Genomic DNA, 18,725 nt, shown 5'->3' on the forward strand with positions numbered 1-18,725 from the left:
AACAGAAGGCTTTTGGGTGATGGCGCTAAAATGTTGTCCAGCTTGACGTTTCCCTCCAGCTGATCGGATCCTCGGTGGACGTTTCTTTGGGAGTTTTCTGTTTTATGCACAGTCACAGTTTGTTAGACTACACGTTTCTGGGTGCACCATGCGCTGTTTCAATGACTCTGGGGTGGGGTAATGTGACTTTGTTTTATTCACATAAAAAAGGGGAGGATTTCATGGCAGGCTGCGACCTATAGATTTGCTAAGATTGGTCAGTTGTTAACATGTGATATTTCAAGTTCAACTACAGAAAGGGCCAGCTGCTGCAAGAATTAATAGTTTTTGTTAAATTTTGCTTTACTCCTGGGTGTTTAAAGTATAGAAAGGGAGGCATAATGCATTCTTCTGTGTCTTTATTAAAACAAGAATGTATACTAATAAGTAATGGGAGTTCCTAGCATGCATGCAAAATAATGTGTATGATGTTCTTATGTACGCACAGTAGAAACTCCTAACTACGTTCATTTATATAAGAAATCAATGAATCCTCTTTGATGAGAAATAAATGTTTGCAAAGATCTCACTTTTTGTTAAATCATTTTCAGTGTGGCAGTATAATTCAAGGTGACATACTAGGAAATAAGCATATGAAGAAATCGTCAATTGTGGCTGATAGCATATTATTAACATGTTTTTAAATGTTTTTCAGCTGGTCGCCCCGATCGTTTGCAAATGAGAACAGATTTAGCCAAAATAAACAAAGTGATAACAGAGCACACACATTGTATGGCACCTTACCAGTTTCTAACAGCATTCTCCCAGTTGATCTCTCGAATTTGCCACTCCCATGATGAAGTGTTTGCTGTGTTGATGGCGATAATTGCAAAAGTGTTTCTGGCCTACCCCCAGCAAGCAATGTGGATGATGACAGCAGTATCCAAGGTATGTTTAGGGCACCACTAATCTTTTACTGGCATAAACATATAAGCCACAGCATATGCAGCTCGTTATTGACCTCCTCTTAGCCAATCGTAATGTTCAGAGTGCAGTCAAGAACTACTATTAGAACCCTGCAGGGGGAACCAGCCAATCTGCTGGCCATGAACGCAGGCTGAAACTGGCGATCTCAGCCCGCGTTCCAAGCCACCAGATGAGCAGTTGGCCTGCCCGCAATCTTCCCTCCCACCCTCTGTTCCCTTGTTTCCAATCACCTTCTCCCTACCTAACTCATTGTTGCGGCGAATGCCACAGCCGATGCTGCGCCTTCCGCTCTGCTTTGGTTTGGGCGCCATGGAAATGGAAGAGGGGCTCCCGACGGAGCCCCGCCTTCCCATTCCAGGGTGGCCATCTTTGAAGTCTTTTGGTTCCCCGAACGGGATGCCATGGGGCGACTTGTTCACAGAGCGAAAATACTTTAAATGAGCCCCGTCCCAGCCCATGGGACTGGTGTTAATAGTGTTAACCACCCATTCCAAGGGCTGGAACGGGTGGTAACAACCTGGGGCCCTCGTTAAACGCCCTTGCTCGCTTTAACTTGAGCCCCAGGACGTTGCCACCCGTTGCAGCCCTTGGAACGGGTAGTTAACCCCATAGTATTGACAGCATTCTTAATATTTTGACTTCCAAGTAGACAGGAAAACAGCAATGCAATTTACAGTCAACATTTTTTACATCAAGACACCTCCACACTGGGAGGACCTTTTCTTGCTGCAGCATCCTGTTTATCTCAACCAAGAGAAAACACAAGAAAATGCTTTTACTTTCTTACAGAGAATGCATTTAGTTTTATATGGCACCTATTCATGCTCATGTTAATCTCACTCTAGTTTGACCAAGTTTACAATTAAAACGATTAATGTATGAGGTCAACCTCGTAATTTTAATATTACAACATAAACCAGATTTACTACTACCTCAGGTTTCCGATTTGCTTTAGTCACTATCAAAGTAACCTTTTTTATTAACCCAAAACTCTCCATTGGTTTGAGGCTTCCCATGTGCCTACTCACACTGGGTGACAGTGACCAAGAAGGCGCCTATGGCTACACCTCGTTCTTGATAGCACAACTTCTTAACGCAGCCCAACTCACTCTGGCCCAATCATGGAAGTCCCCTGGTAGCCCTGTTTTAAACCTATGGTGGGCCACAATATGGGAAACATGGGCAGCCCAAAAAATCACGCTGACCCTGAATAAATCCCAATCAAAATGTTTGAGAATATATCTCCCATGAGTTGAGTATTCCCTAGAAAAGTTGGCCATCCCCCGAAATCCACAATACTGCACCACCTCTTATTATTCTAGTGCCCAAACTAGACTGGCGCAAATGGAATAAACTCCCTTTTGGCAGGCAAAGGGGATCCTCCTAGAAAGTGAACAGGGGTTAGTTCAGGGAGGCGAGGGGTCGTAGGGATGAATTGATCTTCTTTTGCTTTCTTTGTATCTCCTTTTTGTCTCTGCTCCCTCAGGTCTGTAACTGCATTGTACTGCAATTAGCTGCTAGCCTAAATCAATATGCCGCTTATATTTCCATACCCTGTATTATAGATACTATATCATTTTGGAATTATGACTGTGCACACTCATTTTTCTTTTCTGTTTTCCTTAAGTTATATTTGTTATCTCATTCTTAATCCCTACACAATGTTGTGAAGAATTCTATGGATTCCTCACTTAAACCCTCCCTAAAGTCCCCTCCAAGGTAGCCAGGGAAAGGCAGACGCTTCCTGATCCTAAACCTGAGGGTGGTGTACTGTGAGAGGATAGCCTGGTAGGAGAAGGGGCCCAGGGTGGTGAGGAGATTCCATGGAATGAGGCACAGTATGTTTCCTCTAAAAGGAAGAACCTTCTTAAGGTACCAAAAGATGTAGTGGCTTAGTGTCATTTTAATGCCCCTAAACCACATATTAGATATAGGGTTGTGGACACAAATATTGTAAAATCTGAACAAACTTTACGAAAGGAAAGATCTTATTGGGTATCCCAAACTAATCACCCTCCTTACTCCCAAAGGTATAATGTCAAGGAATCTGGAAATGTTGTCTTCAATAAATTACCTTCCTCTATAACAACTAAATCTAACAGTCCATCTTTTAATGAGTTCAAGGGAAATAAATCTACCCTTAAAAATAACTCAATAATTAAAAGAAACAACTCTTTAGAAAGGGAATACAAGTCCCAGAAGTACTGGGACGAGGAAGAGGGCTGAAGAGGCATGCATTGGCAGCATTCTATTGCTATTGAATTAGTCAGGCAATTGAGCCTAATAGCCCACACCTGAAGGAACCTGGGAGGGATAAACGTCCCCCTCAGGTGCAGGCAGGAAGAAGCAGTGGAAGGAGCTGGAACATTAACTGGAGTGCAAGCTGTAGCAGTAGAATCAGAAAGAAGGCACAGAGCTGGCAAACCAAGCAGAAGTGGGAGAACAAGAGGGACGCCGAAATGTGGAAACGGACGATTTCACCTGCGTGTTCTGAGTCTGTCCTGTTCCCCCAAACTCTGAAGTGCAGAGGCTGCACAGCGGAAAACATACAGGAGAGATTGTTTTCCCCATGTGAGCCTGATTGTCGTGGTTGCCGAGCTGCAGATGTGTAGAAGACTTGAGGTAGGAAGCAATTGTCAAGCCGAGGGTCTCGGTAGTAAGAGGAGCTCCCAAAATGTGTGGCCAGAACAGAGTCACCTGTTCAGGAGAAGGGTGTGCATCCCAAGCGAGCCAAAAGCAGTAGAAGTTGGGGTGGTAGTCAGGAAAGCAGTACGAAACCGGAGAGCAAGTGTCTAAGAAGCCGGTGAGTGGAGCACATCGTTCTAACCCATTGCACGAGCATTGCCAGTAACAGTATCCAGCTCCTTGTTAACTTGCGTAAGACTTTAAGCAAGTAGAAGTTGTTCATTGCATCTAAAATACTTTGAACAATGGAAATGTAGCGCTCGCATATAACGTGAAAGATCTGTTACTTGCGTGAGAAGCTAACGTTACTGAAACCCATCCATAATTAAAAGACTGTTGCTGCCTGAAGGAGTGGTTGTGTGTTGCTAATTAAGAAGAGGGAACGGTGCTAAGACCATTACTGAATACCTAATCTTCACAATACACGAGTTACAATCTTGAAAGTGTGAAAACTACATCAAGAAATGGTGCCATGTGCCTAATTGTGATTCCCAAAGGAGGCCTGAACTCTGTCCTTTATCTTTACACAGGAATACAATTATATATCCATCTTTAATCCTTGAAAACTACTTCAAATAGAGGTTGTGTATGCCAAATTGTGGTTTCTACAGAAACACTGAATCTGTATCTAAAATTGGCATACCTTTCATTCATGAGAAGTAAAAGAGTATAAACTGTTGACGAGAAGAACAAGCATTGCCCAAGCCAAGAGGCACCCCATACCAATGGTGAAACCAACCTTTCTAAGAGTTAAAGAGCCATCCAGCTGCACTGTGAAGTTACTAACCGTTAAATGGCCTTATATACAAGTGTGCAAGCATTACCTGAAGCTGAGAGAGTGGCACCAAGGCTTCCGGGTAATTACCTGGGCTAATAGCTGGCAAAAGTAGCAGGTAAAGTTGGGGAAGGGGAACTGGCTGCTTGTAACGACTATTTTGAAATCGACACAACCTGTAGTGCCAAAGACTGTGGAAGCCAGAGAGAAGTGAGTTTTAAAGGCAAAACCAGGTTGTTATTGTGGCAGACAAAAGAGGCTGTCCCTTTTGAAGTAAGCTATCCAAAGGAAGAGTGCCTTGCCTACCTGAAGAGGTTGAAGTGTTTAAAGTAAATCTTGTCAAAGCCTAGCTAACATTTCAAACTACTGAAACTGTGCTAGTAATCCAAAGTACTGAATCTCTGGTGGTATATATGGTTATCAGTAGATGCAATATTGCAGTAGTCTGAACCAAGTGAATACTGTGGGACAGAGGTGCTCATGATAAAACCAATAGAAGTGTGGTTGTTGAAGTGGAAGCAGCAGCACTAAGAAGTCATCCTGACAAATATACCATTGTGAATACTAAAACGGTAACTAGAGAAGTCCTGACTGTTGGCCAAGAACTGTGTAGTACTGACAAGGTGCATATTGCACTTTCTTTTGAACTGTGGCACATTTTCTTTAAAAAGTGACAGAGCATTGTGACCAGTCTTACCATTGGTGATATTTTTCTGGAAGTAAAAAGTGGATATTTCACCCAGGAACTGTGTTGCCAGTGGAACCTTGGTTGATAGAACGTTTACTTTCTCTTTAAAACATCAAGAACTGATTCAAGACCTTTCTTTCTTTAGTTGACCATTCTCAGAGTTGACTTTTAATCCTGGGAAAGGGAAATTACCCAGGACAGTAGAAGTTCATTCTGGAATTGTGAATATTGTTTGTGTCCTATTGTATTGCCATATATTTTCTTTGTGTATTTGTTGCTTGGTGTGAGGGCCAGTTATCCTGTGTTAGTGTGTTCCCTTAGCTTTAGTTAGGCAGGGAAGTCCTCAGCAGAGCAGGGACAGTGAGGCATTTTTTAACCTCTTTATTTTTAGAATAAAACGGCATACTTTGATACATCAGAAAACAATACCCTCCAGCTAAGACGACAAGCAGACCGTAGCCATTATTATTGGGATCAGAAGTTCCGCATGTCGGAAAAACTGACCTATCTAATACCGGAGAACCCAACTTCATTACTTTGGCCTCGTGGAACACTCAAGGTTTCAGCCATCTAACAACTCCTAGTGAGATTGACTTGGGCCAATTTGACATCTTATGCCTTCAAGAGACCTGGCTCACTATTCAACCCCACTTGGACGGATACTCAGTCTCATTTACACCAGCTAAAAAGGGCACAACTGGGAGGCCAACTGCAGGACTCATCACGGCAATACGCTCAGGGTCAGGCTTGGACATTGAAGTACAACTATTTTCAAGCCCACTAATACAAGCCACCTTACTTACTTGGAAACGAATCACAACTGAGGGAAGCTCAACAGTGGAAACAATCGCAATAAGTAACACATATTGGAATCCGGAAGTGACAACAAATGAATTATACTTGAGTATGTTATCCAAAGTACTAGAAGTAGCTGCAACCGACCATAATTGCAACCACATAATAATCAACTGAGATTTTAATGCAAAGGGTACACCTTCCTAGATCAGCTACAATTTTTCTAAGCGGAAGGCTCTTGGAAAACCTCATGTCGGAAAACAATCTTCACAATCTTCACTGGATGAGAGATAAAACAAACTCATGCTTACCAACCTGGGAGCGTACCACACAACACAGTACGATTGACCATACGTACGTCTCAAAGGAACTGCTAGGCTTGATAAACTCTTTTTCAATTATCAGAACGGCAAACAGCAATCATAATTTACTAAAAACTACTTGGACGGCTCCCAAGGGTACACAACTAAAAATGCTGTTCCAACTAGAAATAGACAACAGAGGAATTAGACTAAAATTGTTAGCTGAAGCAATTGAACAAATAGTCCACCAGTACCAAGTGTTTACCGGAAACGTCTTAGTCTCTGATAGACGTCACTCTAAAGTGGTAGATTATACACCACTTCTCCAGACACACATTTAGAAAAGGATCCATGAGACCACCCGCGAATACTTGCCACCGACATACTTATGACATCCAATTAGTAACGAGAAGGAAAATTCTTCGCCGGTTGACACGTATTCTGAAAAAATCCAATACACCGGAGAATCAGGAGCGACTGACCCATGAAAAAAGAGACTATAAACACTGGCTTGTACAATATAAGCATACCCTGCATCAGTTGGACGCGGAACAAATGCTACGAGCAATATGTGGAAAGAACTCTGGACTCTGATAAGCGGTACGAATAAGAATACCAACAACCTCCTGTAAAACAACGTAGGAGAAGCCCAGTGGGTGAACCATTATACTAACTTGTACAAACCTGCGATAAATGACACCAATTTCACAACTCCTACCGCTTTAACATCATGGGACATTACTGAAGATGAAGAGATAATCTTGAATAAAATCAAAAAACTAACTTAACTCCAGAGCTCCGGGCCCGGACGGTATTTCAAACCTAGACCTTAAGAAGCACCCACATGATTGGGCGCGACTCTTGGGGAAATTCTTCAGGAACTGTAATAGAGCGCAAGAGATCCCAGCATCCTAGAGGAAGGTTATCGTGGTCCCAATCTTAAACGAGGGGCAAGAGATGACCCAGGACAATACAGACTGATAACCCTCTTAGACGTCATTGGTAAAAGTGTTTGGCTCCCTCGCCGTAAATGCCTTTCAAAACTGGCTAAAAACGTCAAATACATCAGACCCATTCCAAACAGGCTTTATAAAAAATACAGGGACAACAACAAACATACTCCTGTTGAGTACCATCAAAGCAAACATTTTACAGTGGGGACCAACGCTTCACATGGCATTCATTGACCTGGTCCAAACTTTCGACCAGGTCAGTAAGGATCGTCGATGGGCAAAACTAGAGAACAAGAAGTTCAGCAAGTCAATAACGGGACCAATTCGGGCCCTCTATAATAAGACAACAATGAGAGTAAGACTCAACAAACTCGGACAACTATCAGAAGAAATTACAACAGCTAGGGGCATAAAGCAGGGGTGTCCACTAGCCCCTGCCCTATACAATGCCTATATAGCGGACTACGGCGATACGGAAGAGATGTTGAGAATCTTTCCCCCCAAAAGTGGGAGACAAGTAAGTCTCTAGAATATTGTATGCCGATGACATTATTCTTCTAGATGTAACACCGATTGGCCTACAAAGGCAGATCAATAACCTCTCCCAGTACTTAAAGATTAACAACCTAGAAATGAACAAAGTAATGGTGATGGAAAGGCAAGAGAAAAAACTGGAAAAAACTAACTGGAATGCAGATGGCCTCTCATTGGAGAAGGTAAAATCCTTCAGATATCTTGGAGTAACGATAAGTAGCAGCCCAACGGAGTACCGATGCAAGATTTCCTATTAGCCAGATTAAAGACTTTAACGTCCCAAGCGAAGGCAATCGACAAGAAGCACGGATGCCTCTCGTTAATACCTGTCATAAGAGCAAAGGTCACACCAAGCTTGACGTATGGGACAGAGGCAATGCCTTTACTGGCAACAACTTTATGGCTAAAACTAGAGAGATACTTTTGGAGAAGAGTTCTAGGCTTATCTGACACGACGCTGATGCCCCTTATTAGGCGCAAACTATGTACGCCATCACTGGAATCAATAGCCACAAGAAACACTTTTATGCTGTACAGAAAGGTGATCATAAAGCCTAGCCCACTGGTCATGTCCATTGTCAACTCTGAACTGGAAAGTGGTAATAATTCCATCATGAATAAATGGGCCCTAACCAATCAAAATGTACTGGCGAGCCTAGACATTACGTAAGTCGAACTACTAGAAAACCCAAACAAAGTGGCAAAACGGCTAATGGAAAAAGACTGGATTACGACACTTGAGGTGGCCAACAACTACAAATTAACAATGTGCTTCCCAACAACGTCAATGAAAGTGAATACAGTTCGGAGCTACCTAGAGAAATCCCTGGACAGACTCCTAGCGATGCTATTTCTAAGATTCAGATTGAATCAGGTAAAGACTGATGAAGGATTGGCGGCCAGAAAACAATCTACCTCTAATAAATGCCGATACTGTGAGGAAAAAGACCGGATAGAAACTAGTCGACACCTCCTATTGTCCTGTACAGGAACACAACTCACTAGAGAAAGACATCTGGCCAAAATGTTAGCAACTTTCAAAACTTTTGATGAAGAGAGTTGGTGGATCGCCCTAAACAGCGGGACAAAGACGAGATGGGTGATTGGTGTGGCCCTTTTCTTCAAAGAGGTCGACTTGGAGCAAGAAAAAGAATCCTCACTGGCAAAGTAAAACTGTCGATCCCCCAAACTCTTGAAACTTTGGAAAAAGCGTGGTGCTTGTTGGATCTACTTACACTCAATTTTTTGTAAAAATTGTATTACAATAAAAATTCAAATAAAAAAATAAAAAATACCCTCCGCGCATTGCTGACTCCTCACAATGTACAATCACAAATAAAGTTCAGTAAAAATAAAAATGTCAAACAAAAGTGAAAGTATATATACTCTGAAGGACACAGGAGACCCCACACTCTGGATAAGGGTATTAATATAGCAATAGATCACAGAAAATTTACAAATAGGTATCAAGGGATTTTATTAACCTGATACAATTCCACATGCAAACGTCAACCATCCAATTTATTCATACAAAACTCCAAGGGATACACAGTATATAAAATCTATAAAAACTATGGCATATGATTCATCAATGAGATTGTTTATAGAAAGAATATTTGGCCACAATGGATGTTAAAGGTGGCCAGACAGTTGAGATGGGTCACTAGAGTCTTCAACCACTGCCTCATCTCGGGTTTGCATGTGGATGAATGGTTGTACGATTGAATAGGATGAATTTTATTATTGTATAGATGTGTTCTTAAAGTGTTTTTCCTGCTATGTAAATTATTGCCATTAAGTGTAGATTAAAATTATGATTTGAGTCATATATTGAAATTGTATCAGGTTTAATAAAATCACTTGATACCTATTTGTAAATTAAAACAAAAGTTAAAGAACATGAGAATGTATTCCAAAAAAGCTATGTGAAACATAAATAATAAAAACGTGGAAATGACCTACATGCAAGCCTGAAAGGAAGCACAAAAGGCTATTGAATTTTTTTACAGAAAAACCCAACCACTGAAAAAGGAGGAAGACGACGTGTCAATTTTCAAAACAATTTTGAAAATGTATACTCTAGAGAAGTGAGACCACAAAAAACGAATTGAGAAATACTGAGGCTTACTAACACTGTTTAGGATTTCACAGAAAAGGTTCTAATCTGTTGTTGAGTAAAATTACAATCAAAGAAATAAATTCTAGTATAGAACTATAAGCAAATAGCAATCCAAGTTACTCAGATGGACTACCAGAGAATATAGTCAAAGAGTGTATCGATAAAACTTGTCTTCAGGCATTTAGGAATCATAAAAAAAGACCACACCATAGCAAAAGTTTATCATATTCTCCAGACAAAATAAAAGACCTTTTCTTGTAGATCAGTATCATAAAATGCTGAATTTTCCTCAATATTTCTGTATAAGAAAATCAATAACATTTTACATCGAATCATCTCAGAAAAGCAGCAGGGTATCAGCAAATATGTTCAGACACATACTCTCGCTAGTTATGAGTGATGTTTCACCTGAATATTGCGTCCCCTCCCTCACTTACAAAAATAGATGTTAGAAGAATATTTGACATAAAATAATTGTGCCAATGAAAAAGAATGTATTTGCCCACTTTTCAAATCTTTTCCAGTCTTTATTAATACATACAACTCATACATTTCTTTGGAAATTTCCATAATATTTTCTGATCATATAAACAATAGCCTTTTCATGAAAAACACTCTACTTTTATAAAGCAGAATGGAACATTGACATTGTCCCATATACAATGGTGTAACTGGGCTACTGCAATGGGCCAAAGTTATATTTTTAGGAGCATTTTTGGAAGGGAATTGCAACATTTTAGGACTCTAATTGGCGGTTTAAAAAGAAACTTCACGATGATGAAAAATGTCTTAGAAACTCACTGCACAAATGCACAAATTCAGTCAATCCATGTTTAAGAGAAGTGAGTATAGACAGTGAGAACCTGTTAATATATCCTGCAAAATACAGAAATGACTTAAAACACTCAGCAGTGTGGATTTCTCATATTTGGGACAACTCCTTATTGCTGAAAGATTTAAATATTTGAGCCATGTTTCATATAATGCATGTCCCAAAATGTCTCATTTGATAGATCAAAAATACATTTTTTTCTTATGAAAACGTTTAAAGTTTAAAACCCTATACACTCTAGCCAGGTACATGTTTACCTGTACAATGTGTAAGGACCTGATTGTCCCAGTAGCACCACATTTGCTAATAGAAAGCCAAGAGGACAAAGTTACTTTTAAAAAATATACTTCTGGTTACAATAATTTCACTGCTAGACAAATTAATGGGAATATGGGGATCTAAAGATTGCCAGTCTATCCACCCACACTGAAATTCAAACTATAATTTCTAGAGAAAATAATGACTCTGCATCTTATGCCTACCATCTGTTTCAAATCACCATACTTTCCCACTCATTTAAATTACGCATCGGAGAAGTGAGCATAAGTCCGAGAAAAGTATCTTAATTAGCTGGTGTAGATGCAATTAACAAGGAATTCATATTTATTTACTAGCAACATGACTTAAAATTGAGCACTTCTAGAATACGACCTTTTTTTGTTGTTTGTAATCTTTTTATTAGTTTTATGCATTATTGTGTAACACAAATCATAAAACAATCGGCACAATTGTAGATACTCTGCAAAACTGCAAAAATACAGAAAAAATAAATTGTTGAGAAATTAAACCGTACAACCTCTTTTATTCCTACTCCTCACCTGGAAGCACTCATATTACACATTAGGAAGTTATTTGTTAAATGTTATATTCATTTTATGTACAGTCTAAACAACTTTGGAATATAACATATTTAATTTGTAAAAGGGGACAAACAGTCATGTTTTAGTAATCCAACTACCCCATTGCCCTCAGCCTAGAGGGGCATGTAAAGTCTTCATTGCATTTTTTCACGTGCTTCAAGAGGTTTACCCAGGTTTAAACAAATTCAGCAATGTACGCTTTAATAGCATGTGGCATTTTTTTGTTTTGAAACACTGTCTGAAATAAAAGAAGCCAAAGTTGAAACTTCAAGTTTTCAATTCAGAGAGACTGAGACCATCCCAACAGCTCGTGTCCATTACAAAGATTATCAAAGTTCAAAATTTTAGGCTATGGGTAATCACATAAGACATCAGCGGATGTTTCATCCGAATGAACATTGAAAAAATTGATCAACACTTTATATAAGAAGTACAATTGTGAGCCCTTCTGAGGATGCATGAATATCTTTCTACGGAAAAGAAACTCATTCAAAGTCAAAAGAAAGTCTACTACTGTCTTGTGTAACTAACATAATAACTGTCCTATTTCTTATTAAAAACAGATCAAAGGGTATGGGCTGATTTGATGTGAAATATTGCAAGCTACCTATTGTAATGAATAAAATAGTGTACATAAACCTTTCCAGATTTAAAAATATTTAGTGTCTCTTTAAAGGAAGAGGGACACAGCTTGCAGCTGTCAAAGGAAATCCTTTATTCAGATAAGGAAAAATCAGTCCCTTCAGGTCTCTTCCATCAGACCTTCCAAACGGTGCCTCGTGCAGACTCTGAGTTGGGAAGGGTGTCGCCTCATCACTGGCTCTTCGTAGGTCCAGGTCTGGTCGTCCTCTCTTCTCCCAATCTCGCTCCCCTGCAAGGAGGAGAACAACACTGACCCGGTGTATCAGCGGGACTGGTTTTTAACGGGTCGACCACAGCAACGGGCCAATCAGTGTTTGCCATACTACTTGTGTCCCAGGTACACCTCATGGCCCGCCCCCTCCGTTCTCTATGGGGCGTTGTCATCCTCTCTGTGCCATCCCTGGCCCTGCACCTCTGCCTTTTAGGTAGGGGGTTGGCCCCTGATTCATGGACTGGTGAGACCCCCTACTTGGTAAGTATTCAGGGCTGCAGTGAAACTTTGGCCTTTGGTAATCCGTGGTCCGGGTGGTTCAGATGATGCGCCGGTAGAACGTGGAGAAAGCGCACCATACGGGGAAGACAGGGTCTCATAGTCCAGATGACCCTTCGTGAAAGCAAGAGGGAGTCCCTCACCTGGAGAATGCTGGCGCCCTGCTGTCCTTCCACTACCGCTGCAGCCCGGTAGGTGCTGCCTCTGGTCGCGAACACAGGGGAAAGCAGTCACCCCGTCACAGTCTCTGTTTCATAATTGGATTGCTGTTTAGTCATGCACCTAAAGATCTTTTCAGCGTAAATAACTTGTTGTTCTTACTCAACCACATTTTGTTCTGATTTACACAAAGAAGTATACACTTGCATAATTAGTGCATTTGACCTTTGTCTTTTTCAGTCGTCTTACCCAACACGTGTCAACAGATGCAAAGAAATCCTGGAGAAAGCCATCCACATGGAGGGTTCCCTAGGAAAATTCATCGGTGATGCAACTCGCCTTACTGATAAACTCCTGGAACTCTGTAATAAACCGGTATGTACGGACAACATGGCAGCTAGAGCATCAAGGTTATTTTCCCTGTAGTGCATTGTTATATTAGGAGAGATGCAAAATAATTTACTTCCACAATGAAAACCTCACAGAATGTTGATTAAAAAAAAAAATGTTGCTCAGTTATCAGTCCCTCCCTGACTTCACTAGTTTCAGTATGCCATTTAATCATTTGTCTCTAAGGTGTATACAGCATTACAACGATCAAATATGCTCTAAATGTTCAAGAGTCTTGTAGGCTTTTACAGTCTTTTTTTTTTTAAAGTAATGTATTATATTTTGCTTTCGATAATGTCCAACCAGTATAGAGAACTGGCATGAGTGATCAAACACAGTAACTCTTGGTCGTTTCCACTCATCCAAAGCCAACATGCATTTTGTTATACTCATTCTCCTCGGAAACCTTCACAGTGCATAAGGATTTGTCATAAGGGTATTGGGTTTATTATCACTTCCCCTTCCTGATTGTTGAATTTCTAGCCTTGTTGTTTCCAGCCTTAGCATACCACAGTTTTCGTAGACACTGACCCATCTTCTTAGCTTTGCATTTTTACAATCATTACAAACCTTCTTGCCCATATGGTTTGCATTTTAAGATTTTGTACTGAATGATTTATGATATATGATATGATATGGCATTTATAACGCGCCCATACACAAGTATATGGAGAGATGGGGCCAGCAGAACACACAACTTTGATCATGTTTGGGTCTCTGGCAGAGGCTGCACTCTGGGGGATGTTATTATCCATGAGGGATCATGAAGGCTCCAAATGGGAGCCGGTATTTGGTGCTGGCAGTGCATTCTTCCCCTCTTCATTTTGTGGAAAGCAGCAGTGTGGCTCTTTTTCCTGGTCACACGGAAATGTCATCCCATTACATTAGAGGTGCTGGCAATATAGTGGCTGATTTGGTCTTGGCCAGTGGAGTACATATCTGCAGAGAACGTAGTATGAAGTGGTGGTGATATCGGGCATTGGAAGTAAAATAAGAAGATGGTGGCTGCCATGGCCTCTTAATGCTTGCCCTGATTTCCTTATGGCTTTGGCATACCAAGATGCATAGAAGAGTGACGTTTCGGATGGTGCAAGGCTGGATATGTTCCTAATTTATGACAGCAGCCTTCCACTAATCAAAATTGGAGCCCTCGTGTAACCGCAGAGACAGTCGAGGTACTTCTTTTACCCTCTGATAAAACAATTGTAATGCCTGCTAAAAAAGAGATGGCCTGCATTCTCTAAGACAGAGCAGATAATTCTTTCTGGATCGGAGCTTCCATCCCAGTGACTGTGAACCTTACTGGCACCCACGAAGCCTCTGCGAGACCTTCGTCAGTTACAGAAGGAGAAAAACTAATTTCGGCCTAGTTTAAGGAATTGCACCTTAACTTGGAGAGGAGAATCAATAAGATACTTTTAGGCTGAAGTAACCTTGGGGCTGCGTTCCCTCTATCTGCATTTATAATGTGGGAAGAACCATGGGGGAATTCCCTGAAAATCACATCTGGGTAGCACTTTACTTTAGCCTGCTTGCATCCCTGGCCTTCAGAATCCGGCTTGTTCATTCCCGTGTTCCAAGCCATGTGAATTTCTCACACAGGCTATCAGCTCATGATGGTTTCTTGTTCCTGTTTACCGGGCCCATCTGTTTTGGATATATCTTCCACTAAGAATTTTGCATTCTGGAAATTAGGGTTAGCTGGAGGGGTCGTAGAGAGGAAGAGGTTGGAGTCAAGAGAAGGCTTCTGCAGTAGTATAGCCTTGAGAGAACCAGAGCTCTGGTAACATTGAGCTTCTGGGGAAAAGTGAGAAAAGGGAGAATTCCTTTGAAAAGGGTGAGTTGATAGTTGGACTTCTTGGCAATGTCCTGAATGTGAGGGAAGAAGGAGAGAGAGGAGTCGAAGTTTCTCTGAGGTTTCTGTATTCAGATGTAGGAGAAGGGGGAGAGCCCATAGAGGACGGCCAGAGTGAGGGGAAGAAGGAGGGAGTACGGGTCCCAAAAGGAAGGATCTCAGTCTTGCTGGCATTGAGGCAGAGGTTGTTGGAAGTGGAAGGACTGGATGACAGATAGGCAGTACGGGATGATGGAAGATGCATGAGGGTCAGCAGGAAGTTTGAAAAAGAGTTGTGTGTCATCTGCGTAACACTGGAAGTTGGGGGAGAAGGAGCTGAGCAAGGTAAGTGTTAAAGAGCCAGGGTTAGGACACTTCCAAGATGGTGGCCATGGTGGAGACTTAGTGAAGCACTGAGCTCCGATCCCCCGCCAACTCCGAGAGGTGAAATCTGACTATAATTCCCCTCCCCAGGCATGAATTGGTGCAGAAACCGTAGCGGAGCAGCGACCAGTGCACCCAGGGGGGCTCCTGAGCCCTACGTGATGAGGAGGAACAGTTACGCTGAGGTGCCGGCCCAGTCAGGGCAATCGTGGTCACCCAGGAGGCGCGGTGACCCGAAGTCGCCCGGAGCATTGAGGACGCAGTGTGTCCGGGGCCAAGTCGGGTCCCAAGCCCAGAGGCGAAAACAGGCAAAGGAATGCGGTTGCGCCAGCCCAGTCAGGGAAGAAGGGGCTGTGACGCTGGGAACATTAAGGCAACAGCAGCGGAGCCGGCACCGGGTCTTGTGCCCCGAGTCAACACCAAGAAGGGGTCCGCAGGGGAGCCGGGCCAGCAGGGCAGCAGGGGACTCCCGCCAGGAGCAGACCCGAAGCCACAAAGAAGGGTGGCGTGACAGCGGGAACAGGTCCCGAGCTGGCCTGAAGGAGTCTGGGCACGGGAGATGTGCGGTGAGCAGCACATTACCAGGGAAGGAGAGATCTCCCTCACTGCGTCCGAAGGAGAGCAACAGGGCCGGCAATCATCAGAGGGGGCCAGGAGCCGGAGCGCCAGAAGACCAGGAGGAAGGGCCCCCCGCTGCAGGGGAAACGGAGAAGGCGGCAAGGAGAGTGAGCCCCCTGCAGTGAGCGGGGGTGAAGGAGGAGCAGAGAAGCCATTGCCCTCCTGAGGAGGAGAGCGAAGGGGAGGTTAAAAAAAGGAAAGTGCAGCTCAGGAACATGAAGCGTGGACGGAGCTGAGGCAAGCCGGAGGCAGTGGTAGTGAGCCCAGCCTCAGCAATCTTTAGGTAGGAGAACCCCTGCTGCCCGCAATAGTCGGGAACAGGCTAAGCACCTGCACTCCCTCCAGGGAGGAGCACCAGGGCAGTGCTGGAAAGGGGCTTAGCCTGTGAAGAAACCACAGGCTCCTAAAGAGGCTAACAGGGTGGGGGGGCAGCAGAACGGCACCAAGGAGCACCCCAGAGACGGCCAGTCCCCCAAAGCAAATCAAGTGGGGGCAAGGCTGGAACAACACAGGCACCCCCCTAATTAAGCCCCAGTCACCAGGGCGCAGGGGCAACAGGAAAGCCCAAAGGGACGGCCGACAGTTCCGAAAGGAGCAGAGCACCGGACCCCCCCCCACCCCCCACAACTCCCCAGTAAGTGGGGGCGTCTGGAGGCATAACAAGCCCCAAGACATAAAAGCACAACAAAATAAAAGGGAGACCAGTGAAAGCAGCCGGCACAGGGCCAAGCAGAAAAGGTCTGGGGGCACGTGGAACCTCAACTGATTCCTTAAGGAGGTCAAAAAGGTCAGTGATGGTCAACAAAGGAACAAAATGGCCCTGGTCCACGCAGGGGGCTTGGAGGAGGCTTCAGCAGCATCCAGCCAGAGCAGGTGCAAGTGAAAAGGGCGCTGGGGCAGCAGGAAGCCCCAAGAAGCGGTGAACGCTCTCGTGTAACGTAAAGCACTGGATATCCAGCATCAGGTCCTGAGGTGACATAACCACCCCCAGAAATTACAGGACAGGCATAAAGGACGGTAGAGCTGAGGTACCTTCGGCCAACCAGGCGAAGCAGGAACAGAAGTAGAGAGCAGGAAGGGGCGGACGGGTAAGCGGGGGGGGTGGGGGCGGCACCACAAAGCCAGTGCCAAACTGCCCCAGATTGCCCACGGTCGAGTCAAGTACGGTGAAAGCGTGAGGGAGGGGACCTGGAGCGCATCGGTGGGAGGAGGTAAGGGCTGTGAGCCCAGTGAAGGGGCGGTATCAGAGACAGGCCGGAATGTCAAAAGCAGGGGGAAAAAACCCAGATCCCACTGAAAGGAAACAGAAAAGGCAGCGAGGGGGCGATCCAGAAAATGTGGAGGAAAGAGGGAGGATCTTTGCAGGACTGTGAAACGAGAGAGCTTCGGAGACCGAATGGCTAATTTGATGCAGGTGCAACTTGACAAAATGAAGGAAGACTTAACAGGAACAATAAAAGAGGTCAGAAGTGAACTACATGGCCTGGGAGCAAGAGTGGATACTAACGAAAGAGCCTTGCAGGAACTGGCGGAGTATACCCACAAAATAGACGACATGATGGAACACCTGGCAAGGGTAACGGATAACCTTGAAATACAGACTGAAGTCCTCGAAAATAGGTCAAGGAGGGCCAACATCAGGGTAAAAGCATTACCGGAGGCGGTGGGAGATGCGGAACTACAACAGGCAATCCAACAAATATTTTCAACTCTGCTCGACATACCAGACACAGAAGGAATCATGGTCGACAGAGTCCACAGAGTGGTCCCAAAGAGAAATGAGCAGGGGGCCAGGCCTAGGGACGTCCTGGTGGCTATGCATGAATACAAAAGGAACGCATACTCGCTTCAGCTAGAAAGTCAGAAAAACTTAAATACAATGGCTCAGCGATACAACTCTACCAAGACCTGTCCCAAATTACACTGAACAAAAGGTGGCAGATGCGCCCGATAGTACAGGAGCTGATCAAAAGGAACATTAGATACACATGGGCATTCCCATTTAGAATCATCTTTGAACTAGCTAAAAGACAGAGGAGAATCACATTGGCCGAAGAGGGAGCAGACATACTGGGCATCGAAGTGGACTCGGCATATGGAGAGAGTCAGGCCGCAGAGAAGGAACATCTGAAAAGGAAGGCGTGGGAGTGGGCGACCCGAGAATCGAAGAGAAAGGCTGGAAAAAAGCAGGGACCGCTAGGCCCGAGAGTCCCGGAGAGAGGACGACTACTAGTAACAAGTGCAATTGAAAGGGGGTCCACTGCAGAACTGGTAACCACAATGTCAAGGGTGAAAAGTAAGATTTCCTGGGGAGGGTATAGGTAAACAAAATAAAATTGGGCAGGCGGGCAAATGGGGACGTCTTGGAAATCACATGGGTCAGGGCAGACTTGCAAGGGGAAACACTGGGGGTGAGAAGGGGCTCAACACCCGAAGAGGCAAATCGGGAGGGGCTGGAGGCTGGTTGGGTCACCCCAGCGTGGAGGGGTGGGGGGGTAGTGGGCGGTGGGGGAAGCTAGGGCCGGGTTTGAGTTTGGGGGGGGAGAGGTCAGACAGGTAGAGGAAGGCTCAAGACTAGAAACTCACAGTAAGAAAGGCTAAAAGTAAACTGATGAAACTCATATCGATGAATGTAAAGGGGTTTAACTCACCTGTTTAAAAGGAAACAACTGTTAAAGTACTTAGCGAGGGAGTGCCCA

General features: G+C 43.8%; 1 protein-coding gene across 3 annotated transcripts in view; it reads left to right on the top strand.

Annotated features, from left to right (window-relative positions):
- ATR (ATR serine/threonine kinase) overlaps window positions 1–18,725 on the top strand; it is a 1,676,349-nt gene that overhangs the window by 1,300,232 nt on the left and 357,392 nt on the right. For all 3 annotated transcript variants that reach the window (XM_069618270.1, XM_069618272.1, XM_069618271.1), the window contains 2 exons: window positions 695–927; window positions 13,041–13,175. In XM_069618270.1, the coding sequence (XP_069474371.1) occupies window positions 695–927; window positions 13,041–13,175 (368 nt within the window). The remainder of the gene's footprint in view (window positions 1–694; window positions 928–13,040; window positions 13,176–18,725) is intronic.

The sequence above is a fragment of the Ambystoma mexicanum genome, chromosome 10 (genome assembly GCF_040938575.1).
Source record: "Ambystoma mexicanum isolate Mex_15411 chromosome 10, UKY_AmexF1_1, whole genome shotgun sequence".
NCBI classification, from domain to species: domain Eukaryota; kingdom Metazoa; phylum Chordata; class Amphibia; order Caudata; family Ambystomatidae; genus Ambystoma; species Ambystoma mexicanum.